The sequence below is a fragment of the Neophocaena asiaeorientalis genome, unplaced genomic scaffold, assembly GCF_003031525.2.
Source record: "Neophocaena asiaeorientalis asiaeorientalis breed wild unplaced genomic scaffold, Neophocaena_asiaeorientalis_V1.1 scaffold489, whole genome shotgun sequence".
Taxonomy (NCBI): Eukaryota; Metazoa; Chordata; class Mammalia; order Artiodactyla; family Phocoenidae; genus Neophocaena; species Neophocaena asiaeorientalis.
The window spans coordinates 2,019,158-2,039,859 of record NW_020174791.1 but is presented as its reverse complement, the minus strand read 5'-3'; the positions used below and the strand labels follow the sequence as shown (position 1 = coordinate 2,039,859).

Genomic DNA, 20,702 nt, shown 5'->3' with positions numbered 1-20,702 from the left:
CGCACACCTCCACACAACCACACGCACACACCACACACACACCTCCACACAACCACACACACCTGCACACAACCACACGCACACCTCCACACACCACACGCACACCTCCACTCAACCACACACACCTGCACACAACCACACGCACAGCTACACACACCACACGCACACCTCCACACACCCACACGCACACCTCCACACACCCACACGCACACCTCCACACACCCACACGCACACCTCCACACACCCACACGCACACCTCCACACACCCACACGCACACCTCCACACACCCACACGCACACCTCCACACACCCACACGCACACCTCCACACACCCACACGCACACCTCCACACACCCACACGCACACCTCCACACACCCACACGCACACCTCCACACACCCACACGCACACCTCCACACACCCACACGCACACCTCCACACACCCACACGCACACCTCCACACACCCACACGCACACCTCCACACACCCACACGCACACCTCCACACACCCACACGCACACCTCCACACACCCACACGCACACCTCCACACACCCACACGCACACCTCCACACACCCACACGCACACCTCCACACACCCACACGCACACCTCCACACACCCACACGCACACCTCCACACACCCACACGCACACCTCCACACACCCACACGCACACCTCCACACACCCACACGCACACCTCCACACACCCACACGCACACCTCCACACACCCACACGCACACCTCCACACACCCACACGCACACCTCCACACACCCACACGCACACCTCCACACACCCACACGCACACCTCCACACACCCACACGCACACCTCCACACACCCACACGCACACCTCCACACACCCACACGCACACCTCCACACACCCACACGCACACCTCCACACACCCACACGCACACCTCCACACACCCACACGCACACCTCCACACACCCACACGCACACCTCCACACACCCACACGCACACCTCCACACACCCACACGCACACCTCCACACACCCACACGCACACCTCCACACACCCACACGCACACCTCCACACACCCACACGCACACCTCCACACACCCACACGCACACCTCCACACACCCACACGCACACCTCCACACACCCACACGCACACCTCCACACACCCACACGCACACCTCCACACACCCACACGCACACCTCCACACACCCACACGCACACCTCCACACACCCACACGCACACCTCCACACACCCACACGCACACCTCCACACACCCACACGCACACCTCCACACACCCACACGCACACCTCCACACACCCACACGCACACCTCCACACACCCACACGCACACCTCCACACACCCACACGCACACCTCCACACACCCACACGCACACCTCCACACACCCACACGCACACCTCCACACACCCACACGCACACCTCCACACACCCACACGCACACCTCCACACACCCACACGCACACCTCCACACACCCACACGCACACCTCCACACACCCACACGCACACCTCCACACACCCACACGCACACCTCCACACACCCACACGCACACCTCCACACACCCACACGCACACCTCCACACACCCACACGCACACCTCCACACACCCACACGCACACCTCCACACACCCACACGCACACCTCCACACACCCACACGCACACCTCCACACACCCACACGCACACCTCCACACACCCACACGCACACCTCCACACACCCACACGCACACATGCACACAACCACACACACCTGCACACAACCACACACACCTGCACACACACCACACGCACAGCTACACACAACCACACACACAGCTACACACACCACACGCACACCTGCACACAACCACACGCACACCTCCACACAACCACACGCACACCTCCACACAACCACACGCACAGCTACACACAACCACACCCACACCTCCACACAACCACACGCACACATGCACACAACCACACACACCTGCACACACCACAGGCACACCTGCAGGCTCCCACACACACCTTCATGCAACCCCATGCACACAACCCCATGCACACAACCACGCACACACCTACATGTGAGTTGCATGTACTCGCATACAATCACACATGCACACATGTCCTGGTCCTGCACACACAGACACACGCAAGACACAGGTCACGGCCCCAGGGCTGTCCCGCCTGCTGTGGGGGCAGACTGGGGACTGGAGGGTAGTGGGGAGTCATCCCGGAAGCAGGGTCTCCCCGTGCAGAGGGCGTGCTCGCACACCACAGTGTTTCGGGTGCTACTCCCGGCACGTGGGCATTTGACCAGGTGGCTGAGCAGAGGTGGAGGTGTGGTGGGCACTTGGCAGGGTGGGTCGCGATGCTGCCTCTCACTAGGCCCCCTCGTACTACTCCCGCCTCCACCCGGGGCAGGACTGGGGGTGATGGGAGGGCGCGTCCTCATCACGGCATCAAAGCCAGGTGCAGACCCAGGGCAGCAGCAAGTCCCCGGCTTGGGGGTGGGGCGCTCGGGAGGGAGGTGGCACGCACCAATGCACGTCCTCTGGTCCTCGTCCAGCTCGTAGCCACGGGGGCAGGTGCACACGGGCCCTGTGCTGCTGTGGCTGCAGCCGTGGGAGCAGCCGCCGTTGTCCGCCTCGCAGCTGTTCACTATCTCCATCTCAATCCCTGCGGCGAGACCCGCCACCAGGGACGTGGGACAGGGGCTGGGGTGACACCCCGAGCCGGCGTGGCCCTCCCGGCCCCAGCCGCTGCCACTCTGCTGGGAAACAGACAGCACAGAGCTCCTGGGCCAGGCGGGCCCTGGAACCCTCTGTCCTCCTGGGGTCTCCCGTCCTCCTCCCACCCTCCCGGGGCCCACACACAGCCCCCAAGCCCAGCACTGCCCTTGATTGACAAGGAATCTCTGCCCCTCGGCCAAAGCGAGCTGGCAGCCGTGGTGGGCTGGGACTGGGGAGCTGTGTTACCCCACAGGCCCCTCCACGCCCCGTGGTGTTATTGCCCGCTGTCCACTCACGGTAGCACTGCCGGCCGTCGGCACCCAGCTCGTAGCCTGCGTTGCACACACACTTAAAGGACCCATGAGTGTTGAGGCAGCCGTGGGCACACTGGGCCAGGCCTGTGGCACATTCATCCACGTCTGGGTGGGAGACATGGGCGGGGTGGGGGGCTCTGGGCCACTGGCCTGAGAGACTCGGCCCCCAGGGGTGGTCTCTGCAGAGGGGTCAGGGCCCAGGGCCCCAGGGCCCTCTCCCGCCTTCCCTCTGAGCACCTGTGTTTTCACCATCACACTCCAGGTGTAGAGCCGAGCTCCCTCCCAGGGCGAGGAAGGCATGGCTGGAAGTCTGGGCTCAGGCCCCACCAGCAGCGTCAGGTGAGGGGCTCTACCTCTCTGAGCCCGCGGTCTCTGAGGTGTGCATGTCCCGCCCTCGCCAAGCCTCCCCCCATCCAGGGCCGGGCACAGGAGGGGCCTTTTACCACCAGCCTCTGGGGGGCCATCCGGAGAAAGCACACGCTGACATCGAGGGAGAGGCTACCAGCTTCTTCCCCGCAGCCACGTGGCACTGGCCTCAGGACACAAATCCCAGTGTCCCCGACAACTGCTTTGGTCCCACCCCTAAGAGTCCATGGGACGAAGCTGACCCTCAGCCCCGTCTCCCACTGCACCCTCTGAAGCCACCTCCATCCAGAGTGCCAGGACGTGCCCGTCACATTGGCAACGATGCCTAAAACGCTTTCCTGGTGGTGACATGGAACCACAAGCTTCCACACCTGCGGGCCTCGTCTCTCTGATGGCCATCCGGCAGGATGCCTGGGAAAATGACCGCTGCCTGCCCTGGACACACTGTATCGCTTCAGAGTTACAGGGGATGCGCACAGACCCCTCCCCAAGGCTGCTCGTCCAGAGCCGCCTGTAAAGGGAGGAGCAGGGACACCTGAGTCCCATGACTGGGAAACTAACAAACACCGCATAGCGGACACCCATGCAGCCAGGAGGTCGGAGCGCGTTCTAGAAAGCTGTGCCCGACCGGGCTCTGGGATGATGCTAGATGTACCCACTAACAAACAAGCTGTAGAGACACCTGGAAGCCGACACGGGGATGCCACCCGGGTCACGGTGACGCTTCCTCCTCTCTCCTCCCTCACCCTTTCCTGTTTCCCTAAGAAGCAGGTACTACTTAGGTAACACGAAAAACATATAAAAATCACAAGGCAACCTGAGATCTGCCTTCCTGCCGACATGAGACTCTCGCTGGGAGCAGCTCCTTGGGTTCCTGCCCCTCCTCTCTACCCTCCACCCCCACCCGGCCCCCCAGCCCCGGAGATAAACCTGCGTCATTCCAGGTCAGCCAAGGGTGACAACAGGGACCGCCCCACGCCCATAGGCCGGTGCAGGGGGATGCAAGGAAGCGAGCCCCGCACAGCCGACCTGGACCAGCCCGAGGGCAGGGAGGGCGTCTTACCTTCGCAGGCCTTGCGGTCTGTTGCCAGCTGGTATCCTGCGTGGCACCCGCAGTGGGCAAGGCCCCGGAGCGCCCGGCACGTGTGCATGCAGCCGCCGTTCCGATCCACACACGGGTTCCTCCCTACGGTCGCAGCCAGGAGGCATGGAGGCAAAAGCAAGAGATGGGGGGCTCTGGCAGTTCGGGGTACCTTCTCCGGGGCCTCTCGTGAGGCCCCTACCTGGAGCTCTCACCCCTCCTGCTCTGGCCTGACGGGCTGGGCAGTGGACTCGGGGTAAGTTTAGCCCCGGGCATCCCCAAACAACTGCAGAGAAGACAGCAGGGCACCGGCCAGGCCAGCGCTGGTCAGGCCGCGGGCTCACGGCCGGCTCCCCCAGCGCCTCCTCTCCTGTCAGAACCCCCAGCCCCGGGCCCTGTGCCACTCTGCCGTCACTGCTGGCTTCGGCCCCTCAGACCCACACTCCTGACCCAGGAGCCAAGAGGCCGGGCAGGGTCAGAGCTACTCCCTCAGCACCTGCCCTGCCCCAGTCCCCATTTCCACTTCTCAGGGGTCTCCCAGACCTGCTCCACCTTTTCCATCGGAAGAGCACCCCCTTCCATGACAGGTAGTCCTGCGACCCCAGGGCAAGGTGTCAGACGGGGCCTGGGCAGCCCCCAAGGGCCAGGGCTGGGGTCCCACGTGCCCATGCCAAGCCCAAGGTGGGCCTCAGAACTGGGGGACATGCAGGATGCCCTTCCTTTTCACCCCCGTATCCCCGTCCTGAGCTTCCTGCCCCCCGAAGATGTGTGACCCCAGAGCACAGCCTGACAGGCTTCCTCCCTGGTGCCTGCAGGGGTTGGACGATGCCCCACAGCCTCTCGGCAGCCGAGGGGGCCCCTGCTGTCCCTGAGGCCCCCCTCCAGCACCAGCAGCAAGGCAGGGAGGGGCTCAGGCTGTGGGTTTCCCGGGCAGGTCTGTGGGTGCGTGCAGAACGGGGGTCCCAGTGGGAGTCCCAGCCCTGGCCCTCCCCTTCCCGCCGCTGGTGGCACTCACGGACGCAGCGCTTGCCATCCTCCTGGAGCTGGAACTCGGGCCGGCACCGGCAGCGGTGCTGGGTCACCGTGAGCTGGACACAGTTGTGTTGGCAGCCGCCATTGCCCACGGCGCAGGAGTTGATGGCTGGGGACCCGAGAGGAGCCAGGTCAGCCCAGGACGACGGCCTGGCCCCGGGCAGCCACAGAGCACCTCCTGCAGGAAGACTCCGGGCCCCTCCAAGCCCCTCCTCCTTTCTGTCCACATCCCAGAAGCAGGGGCTTTGAGAGGGCGACACTGTTCCTGTCCAGTTCGTGGGCCTGGCTTTGCTTCTCGGCCCACACACAGGATACGCGGGGCCGTGGTCCGAATCTGGATCCTCTGGCCCAGCCTGCCCCAGGACTGGGTGTAGGGAGGCACCACAGAGCAGGCCGCCCACCCTGTTGGAAGCCCAGCCCCACCCAGCACAGAATGCAAAACACCGGGGTCCCCTAAGAGCCAAGGCGTCCAGGGCTCAGAGTCCGAGCAGGCTGGGAGGCTCCCTGGAGGAGGTGGCAGGCCAGCAAGGGCTGGCGAAGACCCCGACATTCCACTGTCTAGGTTATCAGGCCAGGCCAGAGGGGCAGGCGTGGGCCTCCGTGGACGGCCACCGTGACCTGCGGGCCTGGCCCCCAGCTCTTGACAGACCAGTGCAGCTCCTGCCCACCCCAGGCCAGGCCTCACCCCCACCTGACCTCACACAGTCCCCGCTCCTCCCAGCAGCTGTGGGGACAGCACTTGGTAAGGCCACAGAGCCAGGGACCTGCATCCCGCTCCCAGGATGCCAGGGGTCCAGGTGTTCATGCTCAGGCCCACACAGGGCAAGGCTCTTGCAGGTCAGGCTGGCCGAGTGGGTGCCCAGGTACTGAGTGGATGGGCTGGGGCTGTGCCTGGCGGGGGGTGGGGCCACTCAGAGAGGCTGGGCACCCAGAGAGGGCACCTGGACTCTGGTGCCTCCTTCAAGTCACTGGTAGCAACCTCGCGGTCAGGGAGGGACAGGCCCTGTGCTCTGCAGCAAAGCTTTGAGAATGTGTTACTATCTATGCCCTGGGGAGGCGCAGGCCACTGCCCAGCGGGCCTGGACCAGAGCAAACCTGAGGCCTGGTACTAAACACTGCGACCGCCGGGGGGCAGGGCTTCACCCCCAGATGCCACCTGTGCTGTCATCACAGACTGCGGGGCGCCACTGGCCTCAGGGCCCGAGTTTGAAGAGACCATTTATTGTCATGGGTTTTGGAGGCCAGGAGTGGCACGCCCCGCACCACCGACGCCAGTGGGTCCGGGAGCAGCCAGATGATACGCGGAGCACGTGAGCAGCCTCAGGGCTCGGAGCAGCCCAGGCCCACGCTGTCCACCAAAGGCAGAGCTTCCTTCAAAGCAAGTATGTTCCCCCAAAGTCAAGACACAGCACTCACGATCCTGCCGGCTCCCACATGGGGCGAGTGTGTGAGGAGCCCGTGCCCAGGTCCCCTTCTGGGGCCGAGCCAGCCCTGCTGGGGTGCGGAGGATAGCCAGGGTGGCAGTGTCGTGTGGCCGCCACGTGTCGGGGAGGCGCAGCAGAGACACGAGTCCCAGGTGGAACGGAGGCAAACAGGGCGGCCACGTCTAACATCCCGCTCGGCCTCTGGGCCCCCTGTCCAGCCACCCACCCCCGACTCTGCTGACCCTCGAGGCCCCGCCTGCCTCCCCTGAGACAGCTCTGCTTAAGGCACTGCCATCAACTCCAGAGAGAGGCTTCCGAGCGTGGCCTGAGCCGGCCCATTCCTGGGGCCCCTTTCGTGTTCACACCAACTGCATCCCTGCTCAGAGCTCATGATAGGAATCAGAAGCCCTTCCTGGCAGCGCCGGGCAGGCACACGGAGAGAGGGGCTCGGAGCCCGGGGCAGGGCAGCCGGCTGGGCAGACACCGCAGCAGCAAGGACGACCCACAGAGCTGTGGCACGGCTGGAAAGCAGCCCTTCCAGATGGCAGAGCCCCCAAGACGGGCCCAGGGCAACCCAGCTCCGGGCCCACAGGAGCCCACCGGGGGAGAAATCCCAGGCGGGTGGGGGCTACGGAGGGGTCCGGCTCCCCGTGCAGCCTCGCACCCTCCCAAGCCTGTCTCTCACTGCTCTGCTGCACAAGTCCCCACGTTCCGGATGCTCCCAAGCTGTGCACACGAGGAAGCCAAGCCCCACGCCATCACCTCGAGCATCCTGCGCCCTGGACTGCCAGAAAGCTGAACAAGGCAGTTTTTCTCGGGCGTTGGGCTGTGCAGCCCAGGAGACAGCCAGCCTCTGCGTGACCAGTGCCCAAAGCTGGGGGTGAAGCTTCCAGGCCCCGCGGGTCACTGTGAGACCTGGCCATGGAACCCACGTCCCACTGACCCATGCCTGGGTGGTCCCGCAAATCAGAACCAGGCTCAGACCTGAAGCAAAGCTGACAGCCCATCAGAAAATGGGAGACGAGGGGTTTCCATAGCCCCGAAGGGAATTAATGTTTGTGTCCCTCTAAAATTCGTATGTGGGCTCCTAAAATTCAACCACCGATGTGGCTGTATTTGGGGGTAGGGTAATTAAGGTTAAATGAAGTCATCAGGGTGGGGCCCTGATCAAACAGCATTTGTATCCTTATAAGAAGAGACATAAGATCTTCCTCTGTCTCTCTCTGTCTCCGTGGCCATATGAGGAGATGGCAGCTCTTACCAGGAACTGAACTGGCTGGCACCATGATCCAGAACTGCCAGCCTCCAGAACTGTGAGAAAACAAACTGCTGTTGTAGAAGCCGCCCAGTCTGTGGTACTTGTTGCAGCAGCCTGAGCTGACTATTGCACCTTCACGTCCCAGTTTGCAAATGCCAAGGCCAGGGGACTCGTGGGTTCTAACAGAGCTGGGCTACAACTCCACTTCAACTTCCACTTCAACTTCCCTTCAACTTCAACGAGCAGGAGTTGGTCTAGCCGGGAGCCAGCTGTGAGGCACCAAGCTCTTCAAGGGGAATGGGGCCTTTACTTGAGCAGGAAACTGGACGTTCTAGAAATCAACTGTCCTACAGGGTGGAGGGCCTGCTCCATCCATGCAAGCGGTTCTCCACTCCTGGAGGTGCAGGTGGCAGCACCTGGGACCTGGGCACGGATTCAGGGCTGGAGCCCAGCAACAGGTGCGTATGAGTGCCATGGAGGAAGCGGCAGGTGGGGGCTTGGAGAGCTGACCTCCAAGGCGGCTTCGCTGGCAAGGCCCTGGTCTCAGAGCCCGGCACGCCGGCCTGCCTGAGCTGGTCAGCCGAGTGGCTGTACCTGGCAGGCTGGTGGGGTGAGGGCAAGTACGTCGGCAGCGTGCCGAGCCCCCCAGCCCACTCTGCTCCAGCCGCCAACCCCAGCCAGCGGTTTTGGAGCAGGCTCAAGGGCGGCTTCGAGGGTTTTGTAATTACTGCCCTCGACGGGCTTGGCTTCTAGGTCCCAAGAGCCTCGCACCATGTGGGGTCAGCAGCCACCTGCAGACCTTCCTTCTAGGAAGCCCTCTGCTGGCGGCAGGGCCAGGACGGCGGGACAGGAAGCGGGTGGCCCCCTGGCTTGGCCAGGAGGGGGAACTCCCTGGGCCCTGCCCACTCCTGCCCCCCTCGGCAGCCCACGCTCTGCCTGCTCTGCCTACGCGTCCTGCCCCCCGCGCCCACCCTCGGGCTGGGGCCTCCACGCTGCACGGGGACACGGTTCACCCGCAGCGTGGATGCACTGCCCTGCCCACGAGCCAGGGGCTGGCACCGTCCCAACATCACAGGCTGGCCCCCACCAACCGCCCCTGCTCCCACCTTGCTCTCCGCTTGGTCCTGCCAAGCTCACTGACTCTAAACACCCCCCAGTCCCCGCCCGGCCGTCTGCCACTGCCCCACTCTGCCCTCGCTTCCCCGCTGGGTCTCTGCATCCAGCTGGGGTCTTGGCCGCTACCCCTGGCTTCCCCAGGTTGGGATGTGACCCTCCCATCACCCATGGGTGCCGGCAACCTGCACTTCCGGGGGCCTGGTCTCAGGCACAGCCGTGACCTCCCAGGGTGGTCCTCAGGCAGGGCGGGCCTTCCCACTCTCCACTCGGACTCAGCGGCCCCTCGGGGGCAGGGAAGACACACTGCCTTTTAGAAGCTGCAGCCTGTTCCGGGTCTGGAGGGGACTGGAAGACATTCCCAGAACTGCATCTGTGGTTTGCAGGGATGAGCTCTGCAGACAAGCCTGGCGATCTCCGCCCCTCTGCTGCCTGCGGCTCTGGCACCCACGCCGCATGCTGTCAGCAAAGCCTCCAGGGACCCAGGCAGCCTCCCCTCTGAGGAGCCAGGGAACAACGGCCTGCAAGGCCCTGTGCAGCCCCTCACTGGGAAGACCCGGGCCTGGGGGAGTGCCTGCCCCGAGGCCACATAGCGCACCTGTGGTAAAACCCCACAGGAAGGCAGGGGCGCGGAGACCCTCCCCGTGTTGTGGACCCAGTAGGGCCCACCTAACTCCAGGGACAGGGCACTCTGGCAGGGGCAGCCAGGTCACCAGGGGGTGCATGCTGACAGAAGAACCCTTCCCCCAGCGTCCATCCAAAGGCCCAACAGGCCTGAGGCCGAGGGGAGGAGGGGATGGGTGGAGAGCCCACCTCTTCCAGGTGGCCAGCCCGGGTCATCTCACAGGACCCTCCGCTCACTGAGCCAGTGACACCACCATGGATGTGGACAAGCAGCCACGTCCGAGGCCAGGGTCCAGAAGGGACCCCTGGGCCGGAGGCTCTCTGGGCCAGACGAGGAGGGTTTCCCGGCACCAAGTGTTCAAGGACCGGGAGCAGGTCTCTGCGGGTTTGCCTGGGGCGCCCTGCAAGATGGCGCAGTAAAGCCAAAACGTCACTCCCAGACACCCGCCCAGCACTGCTCTCGGTAGCCCCATTTCCCACAGTTTGGGGAAGGAAAGGGGCCATGGTGAGAAGCAGGCTGGCCCAGCCCTGGGCCTCACTCGGCCCTGCCCTTCCCACCTCAGAGCCTGGTGGGGGGCGGGGGGGCAAACCCAGGAGGGCACCCTGGCGATGGAGCGCCCCAGCATGCCTGGCTGCCTCTGCTTCTTTCTCTTGGGGCCAGGCTAGCCAAGGGCAGCCAGGGTGGGATGTGCGCCACTCAGGGGCCTCGGGGCTGATGGTAAAATCCTTCCTGCAAATTCTCACTTTACAAATTGAACTTTGGGGACTTCCCTGGTGGCGCAGTGGTTAAGAATTCACCTTCCAATGCAGGGGACATGGGTTCGAGCCCTGGTCCAGGAAGATCCCACATGCCGCGGAGCAACTAGGCCCATGCGCCACAAATACTGAGCCTGCACTCTAGAGCCCGTGAGCCACAACTGCTGAGCCCACAAGCCGCAACTACTGAGGCCCAGGCGCCTAGAGCCCGTGCTCCACAACAAGAGAAGCCACCACAATGAGAAGCCTGCGCACCGCAACTAGGAGTGGTCCCCGCTCGCCACAGCTGGAGAGGGCCCGCACGCAGCAACGAAGACCCAAAGCAGTCAAAAATAACAACAAAAAAAAAATTGAGAAAAAAAAAGAATTGAACCTTTTTGTGTTTTATTTCCATAAGATCTTTTGCAAGGGAGGGATGCAAGAAGACTGTGTACTTCCTGTCCTCTTCCTGCCTCTGAGGCAACTTCGAAGAGTGTTTCAAGGCTCCCCTTATCTGTTTCAAGCACCCCCCAAGCACTACCACCTTTAAAGACTTCCCAGATCCTTGGGGCCCCACGATGTGGCACCAACCTGAGAGCCCCCAGCACAGAGGACCTTCCCACCCTGTACCGAGGAAGGACTGTCAACATCCCTGCGGGCACCTTCTCTACTCCTACCCTCCAGCATCTCTATAATCCTCACTCCAAGCTCTGAAGGCGGGGGTGCCCGGGCCTGTTCCCTGCCTGCCTGCAAAGTCCCGAGAGAGCTCACCGCACCCCTCGCCTTGTCCACAGGATCCCAGTAGGCCCCGGGGAGGGGTCCCGAGCAGCTGTGCTCCAGCTGGGCAGTCTGCCCTGCAAGCTGGCCTGTGTCGGGGAAAGGAGGGCTGGGGAGGGGCACAGCTCCTACACTGACCTTCCCATAAATGTCTGCTGAGACCCTAGGATAGTCTGGGCTCAGAGGGTGCCACTGTGAACCACAGACAAGGTCACCAGCTCCTCCCCACGCCCTGCACCCTGGGAGTCCTGCAGAAGTGGAGAAGGCCACACCTCCCAGAGGCAGGAAGTCCAGCAGCCTGGCAGGGGCCATGCAGTGCCCTCCACGGGCCCCCACCTGGAGCCCCTCATCCGGGATCTGAGGGGCTCGGCCGCCCTACCCACCCCAGACCAGTAGGTCAGGTGCACTGCAGCCGGGGTGGGTCCCTCGGCATCCGAAAGATGGGAGAAGGGCCGGGCGCCCTTAGGGCAAATGCTTCTTGCTCTGCCTGGGAAGACGGCACCAGGAGACCCCTATCCGCTCTGGAAGCTTTTCAGTAGAGCCCAGGCCCCCCACAGGAAGGCAGCCCCCAAAAGACCCAAGCCGACAAACCCACACCACTCCCAAGAGACCTGGGGACCGCCCTGCACATGTCAGCTCCCAGGAATTCCAGATATGCGGAATTCACCAACAAGTGTGCGTGACTGTGTGTGGGTGCAGGGGATGCAGTGTACATTTCCCGCTGGGAGTCTCAGTCAAAACAAAGAGAAAGTGACAGACCCAGGCCAAACACCAGCACTTCCAGCCAGGGGACGCAGGTAAGAGGCTGGTGCCCAAGGTGGATCTCAGCTGCGCCCTCTGCTGGGAGCCACCAGGAAGTGGGCGTCAGCACCCAAGAGAGCTGCAGACCTCCTGGGGCCCTGGGGCACACCACGTGGTCTGGGTGTGCAGAGCTGGGGGTGGCAGGCAGGGAGTGCGGTGAGGTCCCAGCAGCCTCTTGACAGGCTGTGCAGGCCACGCCGGGGGCCCTGAGCACAGGCATCTCCCAGGAAAGGCTCCAGGGAGGGGCTCCAGCGTAGCGAAGGGGTGGGCTGGGTTGGGGGCCAGGGGCAAGGCTGGGGAGCACCCCTCCTGGGCTTCCGGAAGCCAGCAGCTCAACGCCACTCTTAGAGGCCACCATAATCCCTCCCAAAGCCCTGAAGGGCACCCTCCCCTGTGCGTGCTGTGTACCCGTTCTGGGAGCTCAGTGAAGGCCACCCTCGGGAGAACTAGGGGGGTCTAGGGAGACAGGAAGGTGTCTCAGCCCAGGCCCCTCACCAAGGAGCCAGCAGGGGAGGGGGCAGTGGGTACCACCCAGCCCACCCTGGATCAGCCTCCAGGGACGCCCTTCTCCAAGGAGAACCTGCCCCAGAGGAAGGGAGAATGAAGGACACTTGGGGACCTGGGGGACCAGCAACTGGGGCTGCACCCTGCTGTATCTGTCCTGAAGAATATCACAACATTCCTGCATCTGTTTCCACTTTCCAGCCCAGAGAAACTTTACAGGGCAGCTGCCTCGCTCCCTGAGCGGCGGCCCAGACATATGAGAGCGCCTGTGCCGGGGAGGGCCCCCCAGGGCTGGCGAGCCGCCCTGCCACATAGCAGCAGGGCCTGCAGGAGGGATGCTGCTCAGAGCCCGCCCGGGCCCGCTCAGGGCCTGCAGGGTGGAAAGAAGGGGCAGCCCCCCGTAGCCGGGGAGAGAGCTGGCCCGTGAGGGTGACCACTGGCCCAGCCCCCAGAGAATGGCCCCCACATGGCCTCCCAGACAGAGCGGCAGGCAGGGAGGGTGAGCCCTGTGCCCACGGGACCTGTGTCCAGAGCAGCCAGGAGAGGGGCAGGGGACGGCCCACAGCCAGATGCCCGGCCTCCACCCTCCACCCTCCATCCAGTGGGCGCCAGCGTTCCCCTTCTCTCCCTGGAGCCTCACGTGCCGGCAGGGGCCCCCATCGAGCGCGTCCTGCACGGCAAAAAGGCCCCACAGAGGAGCTGAGGGCTAACACCCCGCTTCTCGGTTACCCCTGCCCCCCCAGCCTCAGCCCCACCCCCAGGCTCCCCAAGATTGGGGTGGGGGACCTGGGCCTGGGAAGTCCAACTCTGCAGGCCAAGAGCGGCCCCTTGCTGCCCCCACCCCAGGCCGGGCCTTCCCCACCACCCAGCAGGCACCCAGTCTCCCCAGTTTGGGGCAGCACGGCCGGACCTGTGTCCCTGCCGACGGACGACCACAGCTCCTGCTGCATAGGGCCCTGGAGAGGATGGTGGCCCAGGGGCTCCTGCCCGTCACAGAAGGCCCCCGGGGAAGTGGCCAGATTCAGCTGTGGCTACAGAGAGGGTGCAGCCCAGGTCACAGGGCTCAGGGTCCCAGGGTCCAGCCTCCATGGAGAGCACCAGGCCCAGAATACACCCTTTCACTGCCTGGGCCCCGGCAACCTGGCGTGAGTGGTGCTGGCCAGGGCCCACGATGGGTGGCAAGGGGCCCTCGGCATCCCACGCTCAGCAGGACGGAGGCAACTGTAACAGTGGCTGCTCTGAGCAGACAGGCCCCACGGGGCCCCATCAGGCCTCTCAGCCCAGGAGTGCAGGGGCCCCGGGCCCCTCCCAGACCCCCAGAAGGGCCAGGGGATGGCTGAGGCCAGGAGCCCCGGCAGGGAGGTGGCACCGGGCCCAGGAGGCTACAGGGGTGCTTACCCAGGCAGGTCCTGCCGTCCGCGTGGAGCCGGAAGCCGGGCTTGCACTCACAGAGGTAGGAGCCTGGCGTGTTCACACACCTGTGCTGGCAGCCGCCGTTGTGCACCTGGCACTCGTCCACGTCTGCATGGGGACACGGGGCCGGGGGTCAACAGCCAGAACCCACCCAGGCCGCCCCCCTTCCCCCTGCTCTGCACTAACCCCGGGGAGCCCAGCCTGGCCCCCCTCTCTCAGGACACTGCCCCCGCCCAGGTGTTGGGGCCCAGACCTGGGACCCTCCTTCTCAGGCCACGCTGCCTGCAACAGTGCCGAGCCCCTCACCGGGGTGCCGGAGCAGAGTGGAGACAAGGCAGGCCTGTCTCCAACGTCTGACGGCCCCTGGGAGGAAGAGCCACCACCTCTGGGGCCGGCTCTGGGGAGCAGCGGGGGTCGGCCAGATCTCGGGGGACAAGCTCAGGTGGGAGGGCGCAGGTCCTAGCGCCTTTGAAGACTGAACCCAGAGCACGTGCTCTTTTCCAAACTCCAAATCCAGAAATGTTCTCAGGGCAGGGCTAGCTGCTCCTCGGGGGGCCCACAAGCCCAGAAGAAGAAACTGGTAACTCGGGAGATGCCCCTGCCCAGGCCTCGGGGTGGGGGAGCCTGAGTGAGGGCAGGATGGGGGGTATGCTCTGTGTTGAACAGTGTCCCCCAAATTCATGTCCATCCACAGCCTCAGGGTGTGACCTTATCTGCAAGCAGGGTCTCTGAGACGTAATTAGTTAAGGACTGAGATAAGGCCATACCGGAGAAGGGTGGCCCCCCCATTCGGGGACACACAGGGGTCCTGGAGACACACAGGGAGACAGAGATTGGAGGGAGGCGGCCACAGCCTAGGAAGCCAGGAGCCCCCAGGAGCTGGACGAGGCAGGAGGGACCCTCCCCCGGGTTTCCGAGGGAGCACGGCCCCGCCGACACTTTGGCCTCTGACTTCCAGCTTCCGGAGCATGAGAGATAAATGTCTGTTGCTAAAGCCACCTGGTCTGTGATATCTGTTTCAGCAGCTCCAGGAAACCAGTGCAGGTGGTCAGCCTGGGGTCCCTGTGCCAGCGACTCAGGAGGCCAGCACAGCGGACATCCCCAGGGCAGGACCGAGCGGAGGTCCCGGGCACTCCCCTTCCAAGACCCCTCACGCCTGAAACCACCCACCACAGCGCAGCAGGCCTGTGCTCGACTGCCCCTTCTGGCGGCACTGTGCCTCGGGCCATAGGAAAGCGCTAACCAGAAGCAGACAGGGCTGGCCCAGAGGCCCGGGGGCCACCCCACTAGCTGAGCTGGAAGCTGGAGGGTGAGAAAGACCCTCCCAGGAGTGGAGGCCCATGGGCTGCACCCCAAAGCACCGGGCCCTATGGCCTGGCCTGGGTCACCTCGGCAGGAACGCAGAGATGCCAAGACCCTTCAGGCTGCCCCTCCCCCCTCCGCCCTCCCTCCAGGCCCACGTCCACCACCCTGGACCTCCGGGGAGGCCAGGCAGGAAGGCAGGAGGCAACAGGCTGCCTCAGATACCTGTGTGCGAGGTTGACGTCAGGAGGGACCCAACTGCCCGGGAGACACAGAGAGAGACGGAGGGAAGAGGCCGCTGCTCGGGCAGCACAGAACCGAGCGGCCCTGGGCATGGGGACACGAGCCCACACCTGGTCCTCAGCTGGTCCACACCCCTCAGACGCCAGCGTCACCAACAGGGCAGTCAGCTTCCCAGACCAGGAAAAGGGGAGACAGACACACAGACATGCTCCGCTCCCTAGCGTCTAAGAGACAAGCATCTGGGGCACCTCTGCCCTGGCAACAGAGGCCCTGACTGCTGGCCGAGCCTCGCAGGGGAGGCCACAGTCAGCTCAAAGTGCGGGTGGAAGATTCCACTCTGCATGGCTCCGCTGGGAGAAAGTTTAGTGACTTCAGGGGCAGGTCTGCAGCTGTGTGGAAACCTGGCTTGTTCCCAGGGGCTGTGCGGAGCTGAGGTTCCTCTAATTCTGCTTAATAATCCCGAGGGTCCACGCTATTTGCTGCAACTCCACTGTCCAGCTCTCACCCGCCATCCCCACGAAACCGCCCGCCTTCGAGGCTCCCGTCCTAAAGCCCCAGCCATCCGAGCACACCTTTGAAGGGTAGCGAAGGCGGCACGGCGGCCAGGCTCCTCCTGGAGGGGCGCCAGAGCCTGCCTGCCAGGCTGTGCTTCCCACGGACAGAAATCCTGACTCCAGTCCACACCCTCAGCATGTGCCTGGCTCTCCAGGAATGACCCAAGGCGAACCCAGGAGGCCAGGGCCTCTGCTCCATGCACAAGCCACATCCACCCTGGGGAGACCCCCCAGAGTGCCCCCCAAGCCCTGAGGCTGCCTCAGAGAGGATATGAGACCAAGAGAACCCCTCCTTGGAACCACGGTGACCTGAGGGGTCTTCCTCGGAACGACACCAGGATGATTGGCAGGGGGAAGGTTGAAGGCAAAGGGTTAACGGCCCTCAACAGAGCCCCAAAGAGTCTTGGGGAACAAAGGGACCCAGGGCATGGGGAGAGGCCTCAGGACCCAGGGCCCTCCTGTGGGAGAGTCAGCTGGGTGATGTGGAGGACAGTAGGAAGACCCACACCCGCTGGGCACGGCAGGACGGGCCATCCGAGGGGGCTCAGAAAGGAGACCCCATCCCCTCTGAGCTCAGATCCCTCTCTCTGCGACCCCTTCAAGGGTCCTTGAAAAGTAAAGTGACCGCACGGAGCACAGCACTGGGCATACAGTACGGGCTTAGCGAGGCTCAGGGGAAGAGGCACCACGTGTGCCGTCCGAGGGGGTGGGTGGACGGACTGAGTCGCGGTGTGTCTCGAGTGGCCTCGCCGGGCAGGCAGGTAAAGCCACAAGACAAGGACAGAGGGGCCGTCGTTCCCAGACGTGGCCCCAGAGGCAGGCGCGGAGAAGGCACACCAGCAGGGATGCTGGCTTTCAAACCGGCTCTCACTGGTCACCCCAGACACTGGCCTCAGAGAGCAGCTGACCGCAGAGGCACTGCACCCCCAAGCCCTCAGGCACCTGGCCGGGGGGCGAGCCCGCCCCAGGGGCTGTGTCCTTGAGCAGGACACATGGGGAGCCCGGCAGCCTGTGGGCCACAAAGACACCAAACTGATGGACACTCTGGGAAAGAAGGTGGGGGGTTGGGCAGGGGCAGGCCGCCATCGTTAGGGCCCCTCCAGCAACAGCCCTGACCGCTGGGCCCTCTCCACAATCCCACCCACGTGACCATGCTCTTACCGTCCTCCTGCTGCGAGGACGGGACATTTAGATCCGAGAGGTGCTCCCAGGCTCTGCGTAAATCACACGGGCCAGCCCCTCGGCCCCCCAGGAGCCCTCCCCTCCCCCAAAGGTGCACCGACAGTGACAGGGACCGTGGCCAGCAGCAAGGCGGGAGGCCACGAGGCCCAGCCAGGGCTCCCCCTGTCCACGGTTTGCTGTCAGCCCATCTGAATATCTGGACCCAGCGGGGCAGCTCAAGGCTGAAGGATCTGAGGCCTCCCCCTCCACGTCCCTGCTCATGGGCGGGCAGGGCATTTGGGCAGACGCACTCCTGCTGGGGTCCCTCCAGCTCTGAGATCGAGGTCCCTTTATAGAAATGACTTACACTCAGAAAGCAAGGCAGGACGGAGTTACCGAAAGCCTGCCGGCCCCACTCCCAAGGCGGGCCACGTGGTGGCAGAACAGAGCTGTTCTCAGCCACCTCCGATGACCCGTAGCCGCTGACCCCGTGACCGTGACTGTGGTCATGCTGTGACCCGAGGAGCACAGGCTCAGCTCTTTGAGGGTGTGGGCAGCTGGATAATGGCCCCTCAAAGAGGCCCACATGTTAATCCCCGGAACCTTACACAACAAAAGGGGCTTTGCAGGTGAGATGGGAGATTATCATGGAGTATCCAGGTGCGTCCACCGTCATCACACAGGCCTTACAAATAAGAGACAAGAAAGAAGGAGGACCCAATGCAATGGAATACCACTCAGCCATAAAAAAAATAAAATAACGCCATTTACAGCAACATGGATGGACCTAGAAATTATTATACTAAGTGAAGTAAGTCAGAGAAAGACAAATGCCATATGATGTCACTTATATGTCACTTCTATGTAACAGAACTTATATGTTCTGTTACAAAACAGAAACAGACTCACAGACACAGAAAACAAACTTATGGTTACCAAAGGGGCAGGGGTGGGGGGATAAATTAGGAGTTTGGGATTAGCGGATCCATGCTCCCATACAGAAAATAGGTAAACAACAAGGACCTACTGTATAGCACAGGGAACTATATTCACTATCTCGTAATAACCTATAATGGAAAAGAATCTGAAAAATAATATATATATACATGTATAACTGAATCACTTTGCTGTACACCTGAAACATCGTAAATCAACTATACTTCCGTAATAAATAAAAGTATCTAGAGCCACGAAAAAGATGGAGGGCGGGGCCACAGCCAGGGATGCAGGCACCTCTAGAAGCTGGAAGAGGCAGGGAACAGATGCTCCCCGGAGCCTCCAGGAGGGCCCAGCTCTGCCAGCACCTTCACGTTCACCCTTTTCAGACTTCTGACCTCCAGAACTGTAATGTACCAGACCTGGGTGATTTTAAGCCACCAGGTTGGGGTAATGTGTCCCAGCAGCCATGGGAAATGAACACAGAGTGAATAACTATCCCAGCAGCCTCTCCAGAGTCACGGAGGCTCAGACCACCCAAGCTGGAAATCCAGGTTCCCAAAAGTCTGCTCTGCCCAGCCTGGCCTCCTGACACCCGCAGTGAGGGCCACTGTGCTCCCTGAGGGGCTGGCGGCAGTTCCCTGGGTCCCGTGATGCAGGCCTGCCCTCACCACCATGCCGCGCTGCCTCTACCTGGTGACCCCGGCAGTGGGACCGCTGCCCTGAGACCCCGGCCGAGTATTGGCCCCTTGGACTCTGAAACTACAGCAGAAAACGTACGGTCATCTGGTCTTCTTGGAGTCATCGGCCCTGCTCAGCCATCCTCTGGGCCAGTCTGTGCCGTTCTCCATGCCACAGGGCACACAGCCGACTCTCCCGGACAGGACGGAGGGGGGCTGGTCCCCAAGGTGGTGCGGGCACCCCCAGCTGAAAGGGAGCTTGGAGGCTGTCTCCAGAGAGTCAGGGGCCGACACCCAGCCTGGGGTAAAGACACTCCGCCCCGTGCAGCTCCCACGGGCACCGGGGCACTGTCTGAGAGCCCAGGGCTCTGAAGCCTTGAGACTACCTCTGGGCTACAGCGCTCTGGCCGGTGGGAGCAGGCAGGCCACCAGCAGGGCTATTTTAAGGAACAGCCAGGCCGGGGTTCAGCAGGACAGCCCCTGGGGTCTCACTGCTACCCTCAGCTCAGTGACCTGTGTGTCCTCTGGCAGAGAGCGGCACAGACCGGCCCAGAGGACAGCTGAGCGGGGCTGACATCTCCAAGGAGACCAGATGCCCCGTACAGAGCCACACTCAGGGGCCAGTGAGGGCCTGGAGGGGAGCCCAATCCTGGCCCCGCTTTTCTTTAAAAGAGCCCCGCTCTGGACCTGCCTGGTCCTGCTGGCCAGATGGCCGTGGCCCAGGTACAGTCCTGAGGCTTCAGAGCCCCGGCGCAGGGGGCAGGTATGGTGGCCAGGCCTCAGGCTGCACGGGGAGACGCAGCCTTGCCCCAAGCTGGGTGTCCTCCAGAGCATCTCAAGTAATGCACACCACACCCCACCTCGCATCTGAGGTTGCCAGACTGCAAACTCCATGGACCCCATGGACACTCCCAGGAGCTCCTGCAGGAGGCTGGCCCAGCATGGGTACCAGATCTGAACTGCAGGGAGAGGCAGGATGGACCAGGACAGGGGTGCAGCCGCTTCCCGTGGGCTGCTGACCCTGCATGCTCCCAGCTGACCCTGCAGCCCACTGGGCTGACCATGCTCCCAAGCCTTGGGGTGAGGTGACAGGACGTCACCTGCCACACCCACACACACTCCCCCAAGGGGCCTAGGCTCTGAGCACCCTGGAAAGGGAAACCCAAGGGCCTCTCTCTTGAGCCTACCCTACTCTCCTGCTTAACCCCCAGCGCTGCCAGCGCCGTGGGGGAGTGCAGCCCCTGTGCCCACCAGCAACGGCAGGGAGATGTTTCTCCTCCCTCTGGTCAAGAGACCCATCTGCTGTCAGCTGCCTCCGCAGCCAGGCCAGAGAGGGGACAGGAATGTCGGAAGACTCAGGACACAGGGGGCCCTGTCCCAGCCCCATTCCCTCCAGCCGCGCTGTCAGCCGCCCCGGGGCGCAAACTTTAAAGAGGAAACAAAAGCAGTGCCCTCGGATCAGAGCGGGTCCCGTCCGCCCGCGCAGAGCCCGCCGCGCCCACCTGGCCTCCGGTCAGCTGCGCTCACGGGGTAGCCGGCCTGGCCCAGGTGGCACGGGTAGCAGCCCCTCCACAGGTAGCGGTAGTGCGTGCCCGCGACGCGCGCCAGGCCCCCCAGCAGCCCGAGGCACCAGAGCGCCGCCAACCCGCCGCGGCCCCGGGGCGGCTCCATGG

At 63.5% G+C, this 20,702-nt stretch overlaps 1 protein-coding gene across 3 annotated transcripts in view; it reads right to left on the bottom strand.

Moving 5' to 3' along the window:
* MEGF6 (multiple EGF like domains 6) overlaps window positions 1–20,702 on the bottom strand; it is a 101,472-nt gene that overhangs the window by 21,041 nt on the left and 59,729 nt on the right. For all 3 annotated transcript variants that reach the window (XM_024760338.1, XM_024760339.1, XM_024760340.1), the window contains exons 5-9: window positions 14,139–14,261; window positions 5,488–5,613; window positions 4,455–4,577; window positions 3,008–3,130; window positions 2,521–2,658 (exon numbers count right to left, since the gene is read on the bottom strand). In XM_024760338.1, the coding sequence (XP_024616106.1) occupies window positions 2,521–2,658; window positions 3,008–3,130; window positions 4,455–4,577; window positions 5,488–5,613; window positions 14,139–14,261 (633 nt within the window). The remainder of the gene's footprint in view (window positions 1–2,520; window positions 2,659–3,007; window positions 3,131–4,454; window positions 4,578–5,487; window positions 5,614–14,138; window positions 14,262–20,702) is intronic.